Source organism: Scyliorhinus torazame, chromosome 19, assembly GCF_047496885.1.
Source record: "Scyliorhinus torazame isolate Kashiwa2021f chromosome 19, sScyTor2.1, whole genome shotgun sequence".
NCBI lineage: Eukaryota > Metazoa > Chordata > Chondrichthyes > Carcharhiniformes > Scyliorhinidae > Scyliorhinus > Scyliorhinus torazame.
In genome coordinates this window covers 118,371,549-118,390,686 of record NC_092725.1, presented here as the reverse complement: position 1 = coordinate 118,390,686, position 19,138 = coordinate 118,371,549, and the positions used below count along the sequence as shown (strand labels likewise).

Sequence of the window (19,138 nt, the reverse complement as noted above, 5' to 3'; positions counted from 1 at the left end):
ACTGGGGACATTAAAACAAGGTGGGGAGAGGAAATAGTTAACTGGATTGACAGCTTCAGAATTACTGAGTCTTATGAAATGTTAGACAGTTTGAGGCATTTGAAAGGGCATTTATAAGTGAGTTTCCAGAGCAAGTATTTGTGCAGGGATAGAAGGATTTTCGATTTTGGTGGCAAGGAATTCAAGGAAACAATCTGGCACAGCCAAGGAGCTTGCTGTGAATGATTAGCAGAGTTTTTAGTGTAGATCGCAGTGTTGGGGCGATGTGGGTGGGGGGGGGCAAAATCAGACCAGCAATGGGGGGGGGGCCCTCAAAATCAGACTAAAGATGAGGCATAATTTGAATGGGGTGAGCGGATCTAAATAATTCCACATATTAAAACATCCATTAGCTATGCTTTTGTGTTTTCATTGTAAACTCTTATCCATATTTATAATGGAAGCAGCCTATATGAACTTGGTGTGCTGTATTTACACCACTAACCTTTTTGTAACTCTTATCTTTAGCTGTTGCTACAAAGCAGGTTTTGCGAAGGCAGAAAACGAGAGCATGGAAAAAGTTGCAGCAGCAAAAAGAGCAGGAAAAGCAAAAAAGGGAAGAGGAGGAGAAAAAACAACTAGAAGAGGAAGAGCGAAAAAAACGTGAGGATGAAATCCGAAAGATTCGTGACCTCTCCAATCAGGAGGAGCAGTACAATCGTTTTATGAAACTTGTGGGAGGAAAAAGAAGGTCTGGTAGCAAGGTAAGACTTGACCGCTTAGACCATTTGACTTATCCTGGGGTGATTTTGATACAGTTTTCTTGGGTGTCACCAATGCTGTGCACTGCCTTGTTCTGTATGCTTATTGCTTTAATTATTAGTCCCTATGTTAATTCATGACTTACTGTTTCAGAATTGAAGTTGGATTTTCAGTTTTGAGTTATCTGTTGTATAATTGGAAATGCAAGCCAGACTTCCCTATACCGTTAAACTCTTATGTTTAAAAAAAACCCCAATTCATTTTTTCCAATTAAGGGGCGATTTTAGTGCGGCCAATCCACCTACACTGCACATCTTTGGGTTGTGGGGGCGAAACCCACGCAAACACGGGAAAATGTACAAACTCCACACGGACAGTGACCCAGAGCCGGGACCGAACCTGGGACCTCGGCACCGTGATGCAGCAATGCTACTCACTACGCCACTGTGCTGCCCCCGTTCAACTCAATGTTGACTACTTGCATAAATTTAATGCTGAAGCTGTTCTGATCAAAAGTGAAACCTAAATGAAGATGCGTTGGCAATCCATCCCCCATATCCAAACGAGAATTGTAGTTTATCTATTTGTTTTATTAAAATGCTTTATTTAGTTTGTATGGCATGCAACCAGGTAAGTGTAAAACAATCCACCGTCTCAGACTCAAATGTTTCTTATTCTAAAATTCTGCAGTCAAATAATTGTGGAGTTCCTGTTAACAATTGAATGTACTCCTATATACAGCATTGAAAGTAAAAGCAGACATACTTTGTAGAAATTTTAGTGTGCATAGATTAGGTGTACCATTACAGTCTTTATCACAGGTTTTTACTGTTTTAGGAATGAACCACGTTTTGTTTCAGTCATGCGCCAGTGTATGCTTTGTGGTATGGGGTATGAACAATAGCTTATTGCAAAATACTGCAGATGCTGAAAATCTGAAATAAAAGCAAAATGCTGAGCAGGCCAGGCAGCATTAATGGAGCGAGAAGGCAGCATCAATGGAGAGAGAAGCGGAGTTAATATTCACGTTGAAGACCGTTCAACAGAACCCAACAACTTATTTGTAATGAAACATCCCAAGGTCCTTCACAGGAGCATCATAAAATAAAATATGACAGCCAGCCACATGAGCTATTGGGTCAGCTGGCTAAAAGCTTTGTCCAAAAGGTATATTTCAAGGATTCTAGGTTTCTCCCATTTTACATGGGGTCGCAACAATGCTGTTTGATCACCCTTTTCCTCCTAATAATAATCGCTTATTGTCACAAGTAGGCTTCAATGAAGTTACTGTGAAAAGGCCCTAGTCACCATATTCCGGCGCCTGTTCGGGGAGGCCGGTACGGGAATTGAACCAGTGCTGCTGCCTTGTTCTGCAGTACAGGCCAGCTGTTTAGCCCACTGTGCTAAACCAGCCCCTACCATCACTCCTGTCACTCATTCCTCTTTCTAGCTTGTTGTGTTTAAGTCTCTGCTATTTCTTCTTTCCAGCTGATCTTAGATCTTCCTCTTCTTCCCATCACTCATCTCACCACATTTCCTCTCTATCTCTGCATTGGATGGCCGTACCATTTTAACTTCTTCTCGACTATTTCCTTCAGTGCTCCCACAATCTCCATTGACTCCTGATGTGCTGATTCTTGCTTTTGTTTTTTCTTGTTAATCCACACTCCCAGACTCAAAAATAACTTCTTCCCGCTGTTACCAGATCCCTCTTATGGACTGACCTGATTAACACTACACCCCTGTATGCTTCACCTGATGCCGATGTTATGTAGTTACATTGTGCACCTTGTGTTGCCCTGTTATGTCCCATTATATATTTTCTTTGTGTACTTAATGATCTGTTGAGCTGTTAGAAAAATGCTTTTCACTGTACCTCTGTACACGTGACAATAAACAAATCCAATCCAATCTCTGCATTCATGAAAAATAAAATATGACAGCCATCCATATTGTATTGCGTCATTGTTCCTCTCTTCTTGATGTTCAGGTTTCTACACTATAACAAGGCCAGTTTCACAACTGTCTTGTAGATTCTTCTTTTCAGTTTCAGTGATATTTTTCTATCCCATAAAACTCCCCAGCACACCTTCTAATTATTCCAACCAGAGCCAATCTGTTGCTTAATTTCCATTTTGCCACCACTGACTCCAGGTACCGTAGATCAAGGTATATAAAACGACCTCCCTATCTGTCCCCAAAAACTATGTTTTTGCACATATTCTGTGTATAATTTGGATCCACCCCTGCCTTGCTGAACATGCATTAGTAGTTAGTCTCAGTTTTTCACCCCATTAAATGTATGTTTAAATTTTCAGAACTTTATAACTGGGTGGAAGGGCTTAACTAGACAGTACAGGCTGTGTAACAAAGATGTGTCGGATTTTAAGACCTGCCCACAGAACAGGCACCACATGGCAAATGACAAGGATGCCAACCAGCCCCATCCACACCAATGGTTGACATGTAAGTCTACCCCCAATTTGGAGGGATTTTTCAAGGCTTTAAAGGTTGACTTGTATGTTGACATCTACCCTATTTGAAGCTACTCACTTTCTCAAAGCTATCACCCACAATCGTCACAATTTCACTGATTCTCTTTCCAAGGCTCAAACTGACAGTCCAGAGATTGGTCTACTGATCTTAATACCACTGTCTTTGTGTACTTTTCTCCAGCTCAATCGTGTTCTCTTCATCCCCAGCACAGCTGAATGACATTTCTAAACATCATTGACCATGCCATTTTCCATCTTGCTCAGCTTGAAAACCCATGACAATAAGAAAGAGGAAGGAGCTGTGTGCCAATCTTTGTAATCCAGCTTTACTGTTGAAACTCGCACACTGCTTCTTATTCTTGTCTGGAATTCCTTGCACATGCCTGCAATGTGCAATGGTTGTATGTACTTCTCTGGGACTCCATGTATTGTAGAATATTTCCAGGATTCCTCATTGAGCATCTGTTCCGAAGGAGTTGCAGAGAGTGCCTTATGGAGGCAAATGAAGCGGAGCAATCTCTGAAGGGAGTTCCAGATCTTGGTGCCGAGGCAACAGAAGGCATGGCCACCTTGGTGGAGTTATTAAAATTAGCCTTGTCAAAGACACCAGAATTTAACAAGTGCAGATATCCGAAGGGTTATGGGTTTGGAAGTGATTGGAGATGGAGAGAGAAAATGCAAATATATTTTCATTGTGTAAGTGAGTGCTTCAGAACAGAGGAGGAAGAGGGTGTTTGTGTATGGTTAAATATTTGAGACATCATTATTCGGCTGTCAAATAATAAATGACCCCATCTGATCCCTGGTTAGACAGTTGAATCTAATTCAGTAGAAACGTGTAAATCCACTTCAAATTTGAGCATTGTTTCAAATAACTACACTTTTTACACATTTGAATTGATTTTCAAACTGAGTGTAATTTCTGTGGATCAGAAATGAAAGTTGGGCTGTTCCTGTAATGTTCATTTCACATCGAGGAAGCAGATTAAATTCTACCCAATTATATCATACTGTTTGAGAAGTGAGAATGCTTTTAATACAGAACGTGGATGGAGCAAATTATTGCCCAGTTTTTGTAATTCTACCGTCCTGTCAATTTTTATTTTGTTTCTCTGCTGAAACTGACAGCAGCTGAAGGAATCTGGACACGTGCAGAATAATGCAGAATTCCAAAAGTTGCTATCAGTGATTTTACACTGCTCTGGAGAGCAAGCTGTTGAGGTACCCCCAGGTTGCAATCAGAATTGATAACTTCCATGCTGTTAGAATCACTGTTAAAACTTTTAATCACATATGCCTTGGTATGGTTAACTGAGAATTTTTCCTTAAATTTACAGTACCCAATTATTTTTTTGTTCCAATTAAGTGGCCAATCCACCTCACCTGCACATCTTTGGTTTGTGGGGTGAAACCCACATAGGCACAGGGAGAATGTGCAAACTCCACACGGATGCTGACCCAGGGCCAGGATTCAAACCCGGGTCCTCAGCGTCGCAGTCCCAATGCTAACCCATGCCACATGCCGCCCCGTGGTTTAATGGCGATTTTAACGGTGCACTAACTTCACAAAGAATGCTAAACATCCTCACTGGCACTGAATAGCGCATGTTATATTTGTGCAATGTCAAATCTCCATTATTCTAAAATTTCGCACTTTCAAAATAAAACTTCTAAGTTTTTGGATTAACATTACAGCACAATATTAAACAGTCGATTATTTATTTTGCTACTAGGCATTACGGTGGCACAATGGTTAGCACTGCTGCCTCACAGCGCTGAGGTCCCAGGTTCGATTCCGGCTCTGGGTCACTATCCGTGTGGAGTTTGCACGTTCTCCCTGTGTTTGAGTGGGATTCGCCACCACAACCCCGAGATGTGCGGGGTAGGTGGATTGGCCACACTAAATTGCCCCTTAATTGGAAAAAAAAAATGAATTGGGTACTCTAAATTTAAAATATATATATATTTTGCTACTTGATTAAGTGAAAGGATTCAATACTTTTAACAGTTTCCTATGTGAGAACGCTTCAGCGTGATTGGTTGCTTATCCTATTGACCGGCATCTCTGCTGCTGGATGCCCTTAACTTTTTAAATGCTGTCAGGAAAGGAGAAATCCATACCACAGTGATCAGCAGATCCTTATGGGCAGCTTTCTTTGAGATCATGTCCTGCACCATTTTTGCTGCTGACTAAAATGCAACATCGCCTCGGAAGAGATGTTTTGAAAAAGAAGCTGTATAAGCCAATAGCAAGACATGCCTTCCTTTGTGTGATTTCTTGTCTTTGTTAAGTGCTTAGCTTAATGGAAAAGCATTGTCATGTCTAAAATAGCTGCAGCTCTCCATCAACTGGAGCATTTAAATTTTGTATGTATTATTTTCACAGTATACTGGACATGCAGTTTTGTATGAATTAAAAAAAAAAAACGAAATAAACTAAAATTGTTGTCCAACGGTAAATTTAATTCAATCTAAATGCAGATTGATGTTGAAGGGATTTATATACTCTAATGGTTTTCTTTTGAATCCCTTTAGTCAACAGATGCAGATATCAGAAAGTCACAGGAGAAGCCAATGGAAGAATCTGGAAACTTATACCAGTATGATAACTACGAAGAGGTTGCTATGGAAACAGATAGTGAAACCAGTTCACCAGGTAAGCATCACCTATAATCTGTAAACTACATTAAGATCTTGTCACTGAATTAATGTTCCATGCCACTCTTTCTTTAAATTTTCCAATTAAAAGCTCTGATTTTGTGCAGAGTAAATTGACACAGCAGCTAACATGTAGTTCAATGCAGAAATTTGTTGTCAGATTCCCACTCCTCCAGAAGGTATGGTGTAACAGTCCTTGATGGGCTCTTTCTCACCGACCGAGCAGATCCACCAGAAGTAGCAGCACAGTAGTATACAGTCAGGAGATAGTAATATTGACTTGAAGCAAATGTAAATTTGGGGGTCGGATTTCCACTTCTGAGCGATATGCCTAACACACGAGTAGAAGATTGTTGTCGTAAGTCACTCGTGATATTCCAGGATAACTTTGGTGTTCTTGCAATATTATTCCAAACAACCTTCATCTGTTTCAACAATGGTCTTCCCTCCATCATAAGGCCAGCACTCAGATTTGTGCTGCTGATGATACTGTCCCTTTCATTCGCAACTGCCCAGATACTGACACAATCTGTGCCCATAGGCAGGAAGATATGGCAATTTGTGCCATACAAGTGGCAGGTAATGACCATATCCAACAAGAGAGAGCCTAACCTTCTCACATGACAATCAATTATGGTACGAGCACTAAACTCCATTCATTCTCTCTCTCTCTCTCTCTCTCTCTCTCTCTCTCCCCCTCCCAAAACAATCTCAATATCCTACAGGTTTTTATTGTCCAGAAACTGAACTGGACCTACCATGCACAAGTATTGTGGCTACAAGACTGGGCAATCTGCAATGAGGCACTCTCCAAAACCTTTTTCCTCTCTGTAAAGCTTCGGTTTGGAGTTTAATGGCATACTAATGTGCACCGCCCCAACAACAAAAATCTCAACATTATTTCAACAAAGAAACCTGTTTGATGGCATCTCATCTCCCACCTTAAACATTCACACACCCCCCATCACCATAACACAATGACCGCAGAGTGTATGTTCTACAAAATGCACTGCAGCAACTTGCCTTCCAAACTTGTGACCTCTACCATCTAGACAAACCAGCAGAAGAGGCACAAAGGAACACCCTCACCAGAAGGTTTCTTTCCAAGTCACTCAATGACTAGTGCAGTGATGGTGGCACAGTGGTTAGCACTGCTCCCTCACAGCACCAGGGACCCAGGTTCAATTCCGGCCTTGGGTCACTATCTGTGTGGAGTTTGTACGTTCTCTCCGTGCCTTTGTGGGTTTCCTCCCATGGTCCAAAGATGTGCGTGCAGGTTAGATGGATTGGCCATAGTAAATTGCCCCTTAGTGCCCAGGGATATGCAGGTTAGGTTATGGGGTTGCTGGGGTGGGGTGGGTGACATGGGTGGAGTGCTCATTTGAAGGTTGGTGCAGACTCAATGAGCCGAATGGCTTTCTGCACTCTAGGGATTCTGTGGCATTGCCACTACGCCACCATCTCCAGAACAATTACTGACATTGCCAGTGGTGCCCACATCCCATGAACAAATTCACTAATGTGAAGAAGGGGTACTTATTAATTATCCACTAAACATGATAGAAAAACTGGGCTGGTGCATTCAGGTGTACGGTGGCTTAAGTGGCAATTTACTGTTTAGCAACCACTCGGACGGTGAAAAATTCATTTTACAAGTGTGGTGTCCATTTCCTTGGATGTTTGTGTTGGATATTATGGAAAAATTATTTAAATGAAATTGTTTGAAAATCCTTGTTTTTGTTCTGCACTGTCACTGCAGGTCCTCTCTGGAGGACAGGATGTTGGCTTGGCTGCTGATTTAAGTAGATCAAAGGACAGCAAAACCGTCATCTAGATTGTTGTCAGTGAAGTGATTGGAGACGATATTGCTTTCCTACTGATCACAAAATCTGGCCTGATGTCGAGAGACAATTAAGATATTGGAAATATCTTTCAATTGTTATTACACATGCATATAGAATAAGGGTGAATGCATGTGCAGTACCTTACTGTGTTTATAACTGTCTGGATTTCTTTGCTTAAAGACTTTGCAGGCAGATTCTCAAACATTTGTTTTATATAATTCTAATTATATTTAAATGTTGGTTGAAAATCGCATATGAAGAGGGAAAAAGTGCTATATAGTTTACTGCAAATGCTGCCAATAATGTACAATCTTGTAGCTGAAAGGTTTGATACTAAGATGGACGTAGTCTTCTCCAATGTAGTTCCTTGTCCCTATTGATATCCACATTTGTCTCACCAGTAAAAGGATAAAGGGTTTTGATAGCTTGTTTGTGTTTTAGAAGTGGTGAGTTGATAAGACTGTGAAAGCTAGTGTCAAATGTGTTTTCTCACCTTTTCTGACAGTATCATCTCCAGTGCCAACTTTGTTCTCCACGGATTACCAGTCAGGGTATTTTGTTCCAGTGCCATCAGTGCCAGTATCGTTGCAACATCAAGTTAGTTTCATTTCTGCATTAATCCTAACAAAACATATAATTCTGATGTTGTGCTGCTGTGTTTTGTACCTTGATTTATAGAGCAAACTATGATTCTAGTTGATCTATTCTGTTCGTTCTGGGTGTGAACTGTCTTGATTGACCTATATTCATTTCCATTTTCCTAAATTAATTGTAACTGCACTGTTTGTTACGAGGCATTATTGCCATTTTACAGTTGAAAGTAGCCCTATTAATGGCTTCAGGAGTGATTGAAGCCTGTCGTTTAAGGAGAGGAGTTAAATGAGGTGAAGACTTTAACAGCCAGGTGTGATTGAACCATATCAGGCATTGCATTTGGATTGCTGTATAAACTGCAGTAGAACAAACTGTTTTTCTTTTTTGTTTTGAAGCAGTTAATCTGTGATACATTAATACATATTTTGCAAATCTGTTCCCTTTATAGAATATGGGGGAGCCTGCGAATCCAAATTACTTGGAGAATTACTTCCCGGGAGCCTTAGAGCTGCCCCTGCCGCCACCGCCCCCACCACTTCCTCCAGAGGAGCCGGAGCAGCCACCTAAACCTCCATTTGCTGATGAGGAGGAGGAAGAAGAAATGCTGCTCAGAGAAGAATTGTTGAAATCAATAGCAAATCGGCGTGCTGTGAAACCTGGGGTAATTGAAATAGCTTCAATTCTTTTATATTCCATTTAGCCAGGAGAGGGCAATCTTTTACAAGTCAGAATATTTTGTTGGAATGTTTGTTCTCTAGTCTTGTTTTTGTATACTGATCAATGAATTCAGCCCTGGATGTCATAAAAATTATTTTAAGGTGCAAGCTCAATTTTGGTGCACTGCAGAAAGGCCAAGTTCAATTTCTGCTCTCCAGAGTTAATTTTGGTTGGAGCCCAAGAATTCCATGAATTCGCCCCATGTTTGCGTGGGTTTCGTCCCCACAACCCAAATATGTGCAGGGTAGGTCAATTGGCCACACTAAATTGCCCCTTAATTGGAAAAATGATTTGAGTACTCTAAATTAAAAAAAAAAAAAAGAATTCCTTGAATGATGTTCTTACTCCTGGGGCTGGATTCTCCGCTCCCCAACGGCGAAATTGCGTTCGCCGATTGCGTGGAGAATCCGTTTTGACGCCCATACCGGGAGCAGCGTCTGTTTTTGAATTCTCCGGCCCCTGAAAAGCGGCATACTCTAGGGTACGCCGCACTGATTATCCACAGCCTCAGGCCATTGCCTGAGACCCGCCCCACGATGCTCCGTCCCCGGCCGGCTGAGTTCCCGACGGCTTTGGGCTCTCATGGTCTCAGCCGCTCGGGAACCTCGCGTGGCGGCTGTGGACTCAGTCCGGGGCCGTCACAATCAGGGGAGGGCCGGTCAGCGGGCAGGGAGGGGCTTCATTCAGGGCTGGGGGCACTGTGGGCAGGCGGTCCAGGGCATATAAGCTGCCAAAGGGGGCACTACATTGGCAGTCCAGGTCTATGGGCTGAGTCCGCCATGGAGCATGGCGTGGCCGCTGCAGGCCACCGACGTGCACATGTGCGGCATCAGAACTGGAAGTGCTGAGGGCTGTATTGGCAGCTTGACCTGCTGGCTCCAGCAAAACGGGGAATCGGTGGTTTGTGCTGGTTTTCCTGGCGTGAAAGACCACCGTTTTCATGCCGGTATGGAGACTTGGTCACCAAAATGGAGAATTCAGCCCCCGGTGTCTAATAACATTGCTTTTTGGTTGGATTTTGATGCTTCTCATTGTGAAGTACATGGCCTTGTTTTTTCCAAATGTCATCCTAACACTTAGATGGCAGATTTGTTCCTTTTATATTCATATTTTGAGAGTGGGGATGGTGAATGTCATGGGGGGGACTGGGATGGTGAATGTCATGGGGGGGACTATGACTGAGGAATGCATGTTAAACATAGCTAGAAATAGGAAAGAATCACATTTTCATGTTATTTGGCTAACGTGAACTCTTTCCCAATTTTCAAAACAGGATTCAGCTGATAACTGTGATTTATCTTTGCCACCTCTTCCTATTGAGAATTCTCAATCTGTGCCAATAAACTTTTCAACTGCTGGCCTGAACTCGACATTACAACCACGTCCTCACAGTACAAAATTTGCAAGAGGACCGTCAGCTCCTCGGCCACTGATAATCGTAAGTATTTTGTGTACATATTTCCTTGACGGTTTATGCTGGAAAAATGTGTTTTCACTTCCCACTTATAATCTTGGATATACATGAAGGCCCACCGTCTCAATCTTCCCGTCGTCTGAGGTGTAGTGACCCTCGGGTTAAATCACCACCAGCCAGCTCTTACCCCTCAAAGGGGAAAACGACCCACGGTCATCATGGACTATGGCGTCTTTACTTTTACTTACTTATAATCTTGTTTTGTTTTGGATGTGGAGAATTTCAGGACAAAGAGTTTCTGAACTATAATGTGCAGTATAAAATTTTATTTTCAAATTTTACAATGGAATAAACCTTTACCAGAATGGAGTAGAGCTAATTAAGATTTATTGATTAATCTTGTCCAATTAAATGCTGTAAATTGAAACTGTTTAATGCAGTTTTTAGTTTTATAAAATATTAATGAGAAAAATGAGAGTTGTGGTGGGTTTTTTAATTCCTTGATTGGCACAACTTCCTTTAAAAGGTAAAACCTTCCAACGTATCTTTATAACATTACCGAATGTGAAAATGTTTTTTCTGCACTGTAAATTCTATGATCTCTGATAGTGGAACATCTTAATCATTTGGTTCATTGGGTCCATTTAGTTACAAATATATGCAGGTTAACCTTTCTGCCCAAGTAAATGTTTCAATTACTTCTGTAAAAGTAACCTCTTTTAAACCTCTTTAAAAGTAACCTCAAGGGACCCAAGCATCTAGATGGAAACAATGTTGCCTTTAGCAAAATTCCATTAGGTTCGAGCCCTCAGTCACTTGAATGCAAGAAACTTATCAGATGATATATTGAAAGTTCTGAAATCTTTGAAACAAAATAACCAAGTTCATGCAGGTTGTTGGAGAATAGATCTTGTGTGTGTTTTTAACTGTCGATTTTTGTGTACTAGTTTTCATTTTTTCATTTGAAAGTCCTCCCTGCAGGTATTTGTCAACATACGGGTATATATAGTATAAATTTCAACAGCTTCTCTGAAGGCAGGAAATTGCTTGGAATTGCATTTAAGATGTAGCAGAGTACCAGGCCCATTCCAATGTTTCTGCTTCACTTGAGCCCCCTCCCTTTCGAACTAGCAACATCTCGCCCTCTACTCCCTTCTCTCTCATGCTTATTTAGCTTCCCTTTAAATTCTCCTAAACAACTCGCCTCAATTAATCATTGTAGGGATTTTTTACACCCTCATTGTCTGCGGGGGGGGGGGGGGGGGGGGAAATCTCAATTCCCTCATGTGACTTCTTGGTTGACTATCTCATGGTTTAAGCTTCTGGTTTTGCTTCTCTGCAAATGCAAGTGCTCATTTAGTGTATATATATATTTCTTGGCCGTTTCCCGATATGTTCAATGGTCTAAATTTGCATTCCTTGGAGATTTATGGAGGTAAAACATTCATTAAGTCTTTCCCATGTAGACTTTGGGCTGTTGTGACTCAATTGTAACAACTTGACCATTTCCCTTTGCTTTTTTTGAATTTTCAGATTCCAAGGCACAAATCTGTAGTTGTGAGATTGGATGACTCTGATGATAGTGAGTCAGATAATGAACAATCCAATTCAAACGTGGGTGTCTTTGGAGGTTTGGAATCCATGATTCGAGAAGCCAGAAGATCCGCAGAGGTGCGCAGAAACATGACTGTATAGCTACCATAGTAAAAGGTTTTTGTAGGGTGTTATATTTTTTCAATGGCCTTCATGATGTCCCAAAAGTGCTTTAATGCAGGAAATGCAGTGGCCAAAGTAGATAGCATTAAGGTCCAACAAACAAAAAAATAGGATTATGACCAGACAACCTGTTTTAGTGATTTGGGTTGTGGGATAAAATTTTGGCTTGGATGCTCTGCAGTGATCTTTTATGTTGGTGTGACAGGGCAGATTGGACCCTGATTTAATGTCTCATCTGAAAGAGCGCACCTTTGACAATGGTTACACTGGAATGGAATGGTTTTTTAAATTTAAAGTAGACATTTCTTTTTTTAAAAAAGGGCAATTTAGCATGGCCAATCCACCTACGCTGCACATCTCTAGGTTGTGGTGGTGAGACCCACGCTGACACGGTGAGAATAAGCAAACCCCACACAAACAGTAACCCGGGGCCAGGATCGAACCCGAGTCCTTGGTGCTATGAGGCTGCAGTGCTAATCACTGCGCCACCTGCTGCCCTGGAATAGAATGTAATGTTAATGTGCTTTGCCGAATTATCTGGCATGGCACTTGAATCGACAACTTTGTGAGTTTGAGGAAAGAACAGCTGAGCGACTGCGAATATGCTGTCATATTCTTCAGATTCATAATGGGGTATGTTTTAATGTTAGAAGTTAACTGCAGTTTTCAGCAAGTCTCTGGAGTAATTTCCCATGGGTTGCAGTCTAGGTCAGACCTTTCCTAATTTTTCAAGCCTCGGTAGCCCGAGTGACCTCCCAAGAGCATCTGGCAACACCAAACAATTTCATCATCTCGACAGCCCTCTTGCCGCACAATAGGGGCGATCATAGAAATCCAGTGTAACAAGTCTTTCTAACTCCTATCTATGCATCTATACCTGTGCTGAGGCCTGTCTGCTCCACTTCCATGTGAGCTCCGCTGTTGGCAATGGGCCTTTATGTCCAGCAGCAATGAGATTACGGGTCAAACAGAGAATGGCCTTTTGGCGTATTCCGTGCTCTGGGAGGCCTTGCTCTGATTAGCCGATCTGCTTACTCTAATTTATTTTAAACTTTGCAAGTTTGTGCTGGCGTTTGTCAGTCACATGGTAGCTACCAGTTTCATGGACCACCTAGAGTGCCTTCTGCAGACCCCAATTTGGGCACTCCTTGCCTAGTTGGTGATATACAGTGCAGGGGAAGTTTAGATTAGGCTTCTCGGATGCAATTCAGTTCTCATTCCGTCACAATACACTTGTATAGTATATGCAATTTAAGACGAGAGTCCCATCATGAATGAAAACTGCCTATGCGTAATGGACAGCCTTTGACACAACGTACCTTTGGACATGTTTTAGTACAACTGGCAGAATGGTATAATTATAACCTGAGTTTAAATTAGAAACGTGATGCTGGAACTCCGAAATGATCACACAATGCTGGTAATACCTATGCCGGGAAGCTGCTATGATTAACCGTTCAGGATTTCTTGGATTAGGAGATCAATCAATTGCCTAGCAAAGTAGCTACTGTTAATTTTGATTGCTATAATGGCACTATAAAATCTGCTAATTTGCCACTGACTTGCCAACTTCACTTGGGCTACAAGGCCAGGGGTGTGAAAAGGAATAAATAGTTATTGCATCTGGATGGCGATGGCAATCTTATTCAGCATCCCCAGGCCTATTCTCTGAAAACTAGATGATTTGAGCCTCAAAAGCAGAGGCAGCACAGACTTCAGTGCTGTGTTTCTTACCAACTAGTTTGTCCTGTTTGCATCTTGTGGGCCTGAAGATTTGGAAAGTTAGCAGATGCATTATAGCACCAACTTTGGCCATAAATATATCTCTTCGGCTCTATATTAAGCATGTGGCCCACAGGGCAGCATTGTAGCGCAGTGGGTAGCACTGCAACCTCACGTGCTGAGGTCCCAGGTTCGATCCTGCCTCTGGGTCACTCTCCATGTGGAGTTTGCACATTCTCCCCGTGTTTGTGTGGGTTTCGCCCCTACAACCCAAAGACTTGCAGGTAAGGTGGACTGGCTATGCTAAGTTGCCCCTTAATTGGAAAAATGAATTGGGTACTCTAAATTTTTTATTTTTTTTAAATGACACATGTGGCCCACGAAGACTGAAAATCTGAACACAATGTATTAAAATGTCCAGAAAGTGTTGTATGATGCTGTCACACAACCTATTTGTCACTAACGTAGAAGGGCATACAATTTTTCTTCTTTATAAATTACCCAATTCTTTTTTTTTTCAAATTAAGGGGCAATTTAGCGCGGCCAGTTCACCTAATCTGCACATCTTTGGGTTGTGGGGGTGAAACCCACGCAGACGTGGGGAGAATGTGCAAACTCCACATGGACGGGATTCTAACCCGGGTCCTCGGCGCCATAGTCCCAGTGCTGCCCCTGAAGGGCATACGATAGTCCAGCTTCTAACATGGATTGAAACTTCTTAATAAAATCTAAAGTTATGACTGGGTTGTTGACTGGCATCGGTACCAATAGCAGAGTGTCGATAGGGATTTATGCTAGAGCCTTTGCTGTTTTAAGTGGGCACATTATTTGGTTCCTGTAGCTGGTAGCCCATTTTTTTTGGGAGTTTATGGGTAGGACATCCTCAAATATTAGAGAATATGCAAATAAAATTCAAAAGAAACAAAATAGATCAATAAGGTGGTTCAATGAGTAACAAATTATATGCAATATGGGAAAATATAAAGAGACAAGCTAAATGGCTTTAGGCTACAGAGCAGAAAATAAAGGAATTAAAATGTGTTGTTGACCGCTCAGGCCTAAATTTATTGCCACAAAGAATTATGCAGATTAAAGCAAATTACTGCGGATGCAAAATCTGAAACAAAAACAGAAAATACTAGACAATCTCAGCAAGTCTGACAGCATCTGTGAAGAGAGAAGGGAGCTAACGTTTTGAGTCTGGATGACTTTGTCAAAGCTCTTGCAGATATTATTCATGATGTGGATATGCCGGCGTTGGACTGGGGTGAGCACAGTAAGAAGTCTTACAACACCAGTTTAAAGTCCAACAGGTTTGTTTCGAATCACTAGCTTGCGGAGCACTGCTCCTTCCATTCACCTGAGGAAGGAGCAGTGCTCTGAAAGCTAGTGATTCAAAACAAGCCTGTTGGACTTTAACCTGGTGTTGTAAGACATTTTACTGAGCTATTATTCAGACATTGGTTCGCAAAAAAAGCAACCAAGCTTGAGGCATCTTAAGTTATAGGAAGAGATTGAAAACCGGGATTAATATAACATTCTTACAGGCTTAGTCATGTTGAACTCTGTTGGTAAATTTGAGATGAATTCCAGAATTTTTGGAAAGGAATGTGATTTCAAGCTAGAAGTGGGAATCAAGACATTATGTAGAAGACGCAGACTGTAAAACGAAGCAACTCCAGAATAAAGCCACAAGTGGGTAGATATTTGAAAAAGAGGTAGCTGAGGGATATTTTAGTCACTAACCAGATAATATTTCACATGCTGTTCTGTCCTCTGGTACATAATATAACACCTTTGCAGTAGGGGCTACTTTTCAGATGCATAGTGGCATGGAGTAACACAACAGAATTGTCATGCTACATCTGAGTACTTGATGCTTCTTTTAGAAGTGGATGTGAGTTTCATTTCTGAGCACTGATGTTCATTGCCTTTTTAAAAAAGCATAATATGTATATAATGGCTGAAAATTTTCTTTATTTAAGGCCTCAAAACCAAAGCCAAGACTAAAAGCAGAGAAAGAAAATGATCCTGCTGGAACCAAAGATGGGGTTGTTGAGGGAGGGAAGAAGGAAAATAGAACTTTAAAGGAAGAAAATATCAGGTAAATGTTCAGTATTTGTTTCTGTCTATTTTATTTGCTTATTTTAATTTTATGCTAAACAATTCAGAACATTACTTTGTATGTGACATCTTTGCATATCACTGTTGTCATTTGGATTTCATAGATCATAGAATTTACAGTGCAGAAGGAGGCCATTCGGCCCATCGAGTCTGCACCGACTCTTGGAAAGAGTACCCTATCCCCATAACCCAGTAACCCCACCCAACACTAAGGGCAATTTTGGACACTAAGGGCAATTTAGCATGGCCAATCCACCTGGCCTGCACATCTTTGGACTGTGGGAGGAAACCGGAGCGCACACTGGGAGAGCGTGCGGACTCTACACAGACAGTGACGCAAACCGGGAATTGAACCTGGATCCCGGGAGCTGTGAAGCAATTGTGCTAAACACTATGTACCGTGCTGCCTGTAAAGTTATGAAGGGGCTGGTTTAGCACACTGGGCTAAATAACTGGCTTGCAAAGCAGAACAATGCCAGCAGCGTGGGTTCAATTCCCGTATCGGCCTCCCCGAACAAGCGCCGGAATGTGTCGACTAGGGGCTTTTCACAGTAACTTCATTGAAGCCTACTTGTGACAACAAGCTTATTATTATTATTTAATTCCCATAAACTTGTTCATGTTTTGGTACAGAAGAATTTGTCACACAACATCATTCTTGATATCTGCTGAATTTATATTCAGTTTGTACTTGAGCTATTTCTATGAATGTCAAGTGAAAGAAGGCATCAGAAGTAAATTTTAAAAGCTAATCAAAATAGTTACTGCAAGCTGAATGTTTCTTCACAAGTGATGATGTTGAACTAACCGCATGCCAAGTGAGTACAGGAAGACAAAAGAAAGTCTGGCATGTACTGAACAATGTAGCTCAAATCCTATGACAACAAACTTGTACCAAACACTGTAACCTTGTTGTATTTGTGTTGCTGCCAAGCATGGACATAAGAAGGCTGGCGTCTGCTTGTCAGAAGAACATTCATTAGTTTCAGTGCTTGATACAGTGCCGTTGTAATGACTGGTTTGGTTTGATTTTATTTAGTCGTGAGAAGCAGCGACTGTTGAAATTGGATTTGCCAAGAGGTAGTCCATCACCGGTTCACTCAGACGCTGAAGTAAATGCTGTTGGAAAGAGAACCGTGGTCAGCAAACAACTGTCAGATGTTGAAGATAGACTGAGAAAACACAAGTAAGTTTTGGTTGTGCTCAGTAGGTTAAGAACATTTTCTTCAGTCTGAACATCCAAGAAATAATTTTGAACCGATTTAATAGAAGCTTCTCCCAGGATCTCTTGTAGACAGCAGTGAGATAAATGACCAGACCAACTTTTTTTTTCTTTTTACTCGAGTAATTGTTGTCTAGGACCCTGAAAGAGCTCCCTTTTTTCTGTTCAAATAGTTGCATGGGATCTTTATCTGCACCTGAACAAATTTTTTGTTCCATGTGCTCAAGAGTGGTGGTAACTGTACCACTAGTCAGCTAAAGTCAGTAATCTTTATTAGTGTCACAAGTAGGCTTACATTAACACTGTAATGAAATTACTGCGAAAATTCCCTAGTCGCCACACTATGGCACCTGCCCGGGCACATTGAGGGAGAATTCGAAATGTCCAATTCACCTAACAAGCACGTCTTTCAGGACTTGTGGGAGGAAACCGGAGCACCCAGAGAAAACCCACGCAGACATGGGGAGAACGTGCAGACTCCGCACACAATGACCCAGCCGGGAATCGAACCCAGGTCCCTGGAGCTGTGGACAACAGTGCTAGCCACTGTGCTGGGCAGGTTGACAAAAATAGTTTGTTTCTATTGTTGTCGTTGTCTGGTAACATTCAGTTAGTTTGCAATTTAAATAAAGATAGATGGTGCTTTTCCCTAATTTGAGAGACGATGTAAAAATACATGTCTTTTCATGTTTTCTATAGGGCTCCCAAAGTTTTGTGTTGCTGCATTTATGATTAGCGCGGTTAATTACTTTTTTTTCTCCTGCTCAAAACAACTACAAAGCAGGGAAGAATTTGGATTTCTCTTTCATACAAGTTTCAGGAGCAAAATTGTAGGTATCTCAATTTCCTGGAATAGGAGAAAAACATTTCTACACCTATTCTTTGTCTGTGCTGCACCTTTTACTCATAAGGTACAGCTTCCTTGAGACTTTCAAATCAAAACCCATTTTAATTATCATGTTTACTTGAGATTTGGTAACCAAATAACACTATGGTAATGGCACTATTTAGTTATAACGTTTAATATTTCTGAAAGATTTAGAAAGCAAGTAGGATGTGCAATCCATATAATGCATTCCACCATCTATATTCATATTCTCTTAAAACAAACTTGAGGCTTAACACTTCATGCTCTGTTTTTATTTTAGTCTCCTCTTGACAAAAGATGAATCTCTCTTATCAAACCTGCTGCAACAAGAAGCAAAAAAGAAAGAAGCACTGCGCCAAGCTGAAGCTAAATATATGAAGCATAAAGAACAGTTGCAGGCAGCTGAGAAGATTGTGAATGCGAATAGAATGCTTCTCAAAAAGCTTCAAGAACAGGTAGGCAACATGAGTTTTCTTGAACTTCTCTTTTCCAATTCTTCAAAAGTTCCAAGTAGAATTAATATTTTGTACGGTGGTCCATTTTAAAAGCAATTATTCTTCTAAACTGTGTCAGCAGTTGCCATGGTGCAGCTGGTTTTTGACCTGCACTCGAGGAAGAGGATGGGAAGTCAGTCAGATTCCTGCTCCTGGTTACTGTGTTGAAATTGCTCTACTGGATTATGAGGTCAAGATTAGGTTTACACATATATAGCTTGCTAGCACTTCACTCTCAAGGCCAATATGTGGATGATGTCGGTGGTGTCCGGTGAAAGTCAACCCCAGCAGGAAAAGTACTTCAAGGAAAGAAGAAGATTGTAATCAGAAGACCAGTACATGTTGCCTTGTTTTTTGGTGTTTGGCTGCCATTCCTATAATGGACAAGGCCTAGCTCCTGAAAGCAGAACTAGGGGGCATAGCCTCAAAATAAGGGGAAGTAGATTTAGGACTGAGTTGAGGAGGAACTTCTTCACCCAAAGGGTTGTGAATCTATGGAATTCTTTGCCCAGTGAAGCAGTAGCGGCTC

The 19,138-nt window shown here is 41.4% G+C and overlaps 1 protein-coding gene across 2 annotated transcripts in view; it reads left to right on the top strand.

The window, feature by feature from the left end:
• The window catches only part of LOC140396463 (zinc finger C3H1 domain-containing protein-like), a 69,796-nt gene that overhangs the window by 8,566 nt on the left and 42,092 nt on the right, over nucleotides 1-19,138 (top strand). For both annotated transcript variants that reach the window (XR_011936545.1, XM_072485109.1), the window contains exons 5-13: nucleotides 508-743; nucleotides 5,772-5,892; nucleotides 8,244-8,335; nucleotides 8,781-8,993; nucleotides 10,323-10,487; nucleotides 11,997-12,134; nucleotides 15,887-16,005; nucleotides 17,065-17,211; nucleotides 18,396-18,570. Coding sequence is in view for 1 of the 2 variants with exons in the window: in XM_072485109.1 (XP_072341210.1) it covers nucleotides 508-743; nucleotides 5,772-5,892; nucleotides 8,244-8,335; nucleotides 8,781-8,993; nucleotides 10,323-10,487; nucleotides 11,997-12,134; nucleotides 15,887-16,005; nucleotides 17,065-17,211; nucleotides 18,396-18,570 (1,406 nt within the window). In the remaining variant the exon portion in view is untranslated. The remainder of the gene's footprint in view (nucleotides 1-507; nucleotides 744-5,771; nucleotides 5,893-8,243; nucleotides 8,336-8,780; nucleotides 8,994-10,322; nucleotides 10,488-11,996; nucleotides 12,135-15,886; nucleotides 16,006-17,064; nucleotides 17,212-18,395; nucleotides 18,571-19,138) is intronic.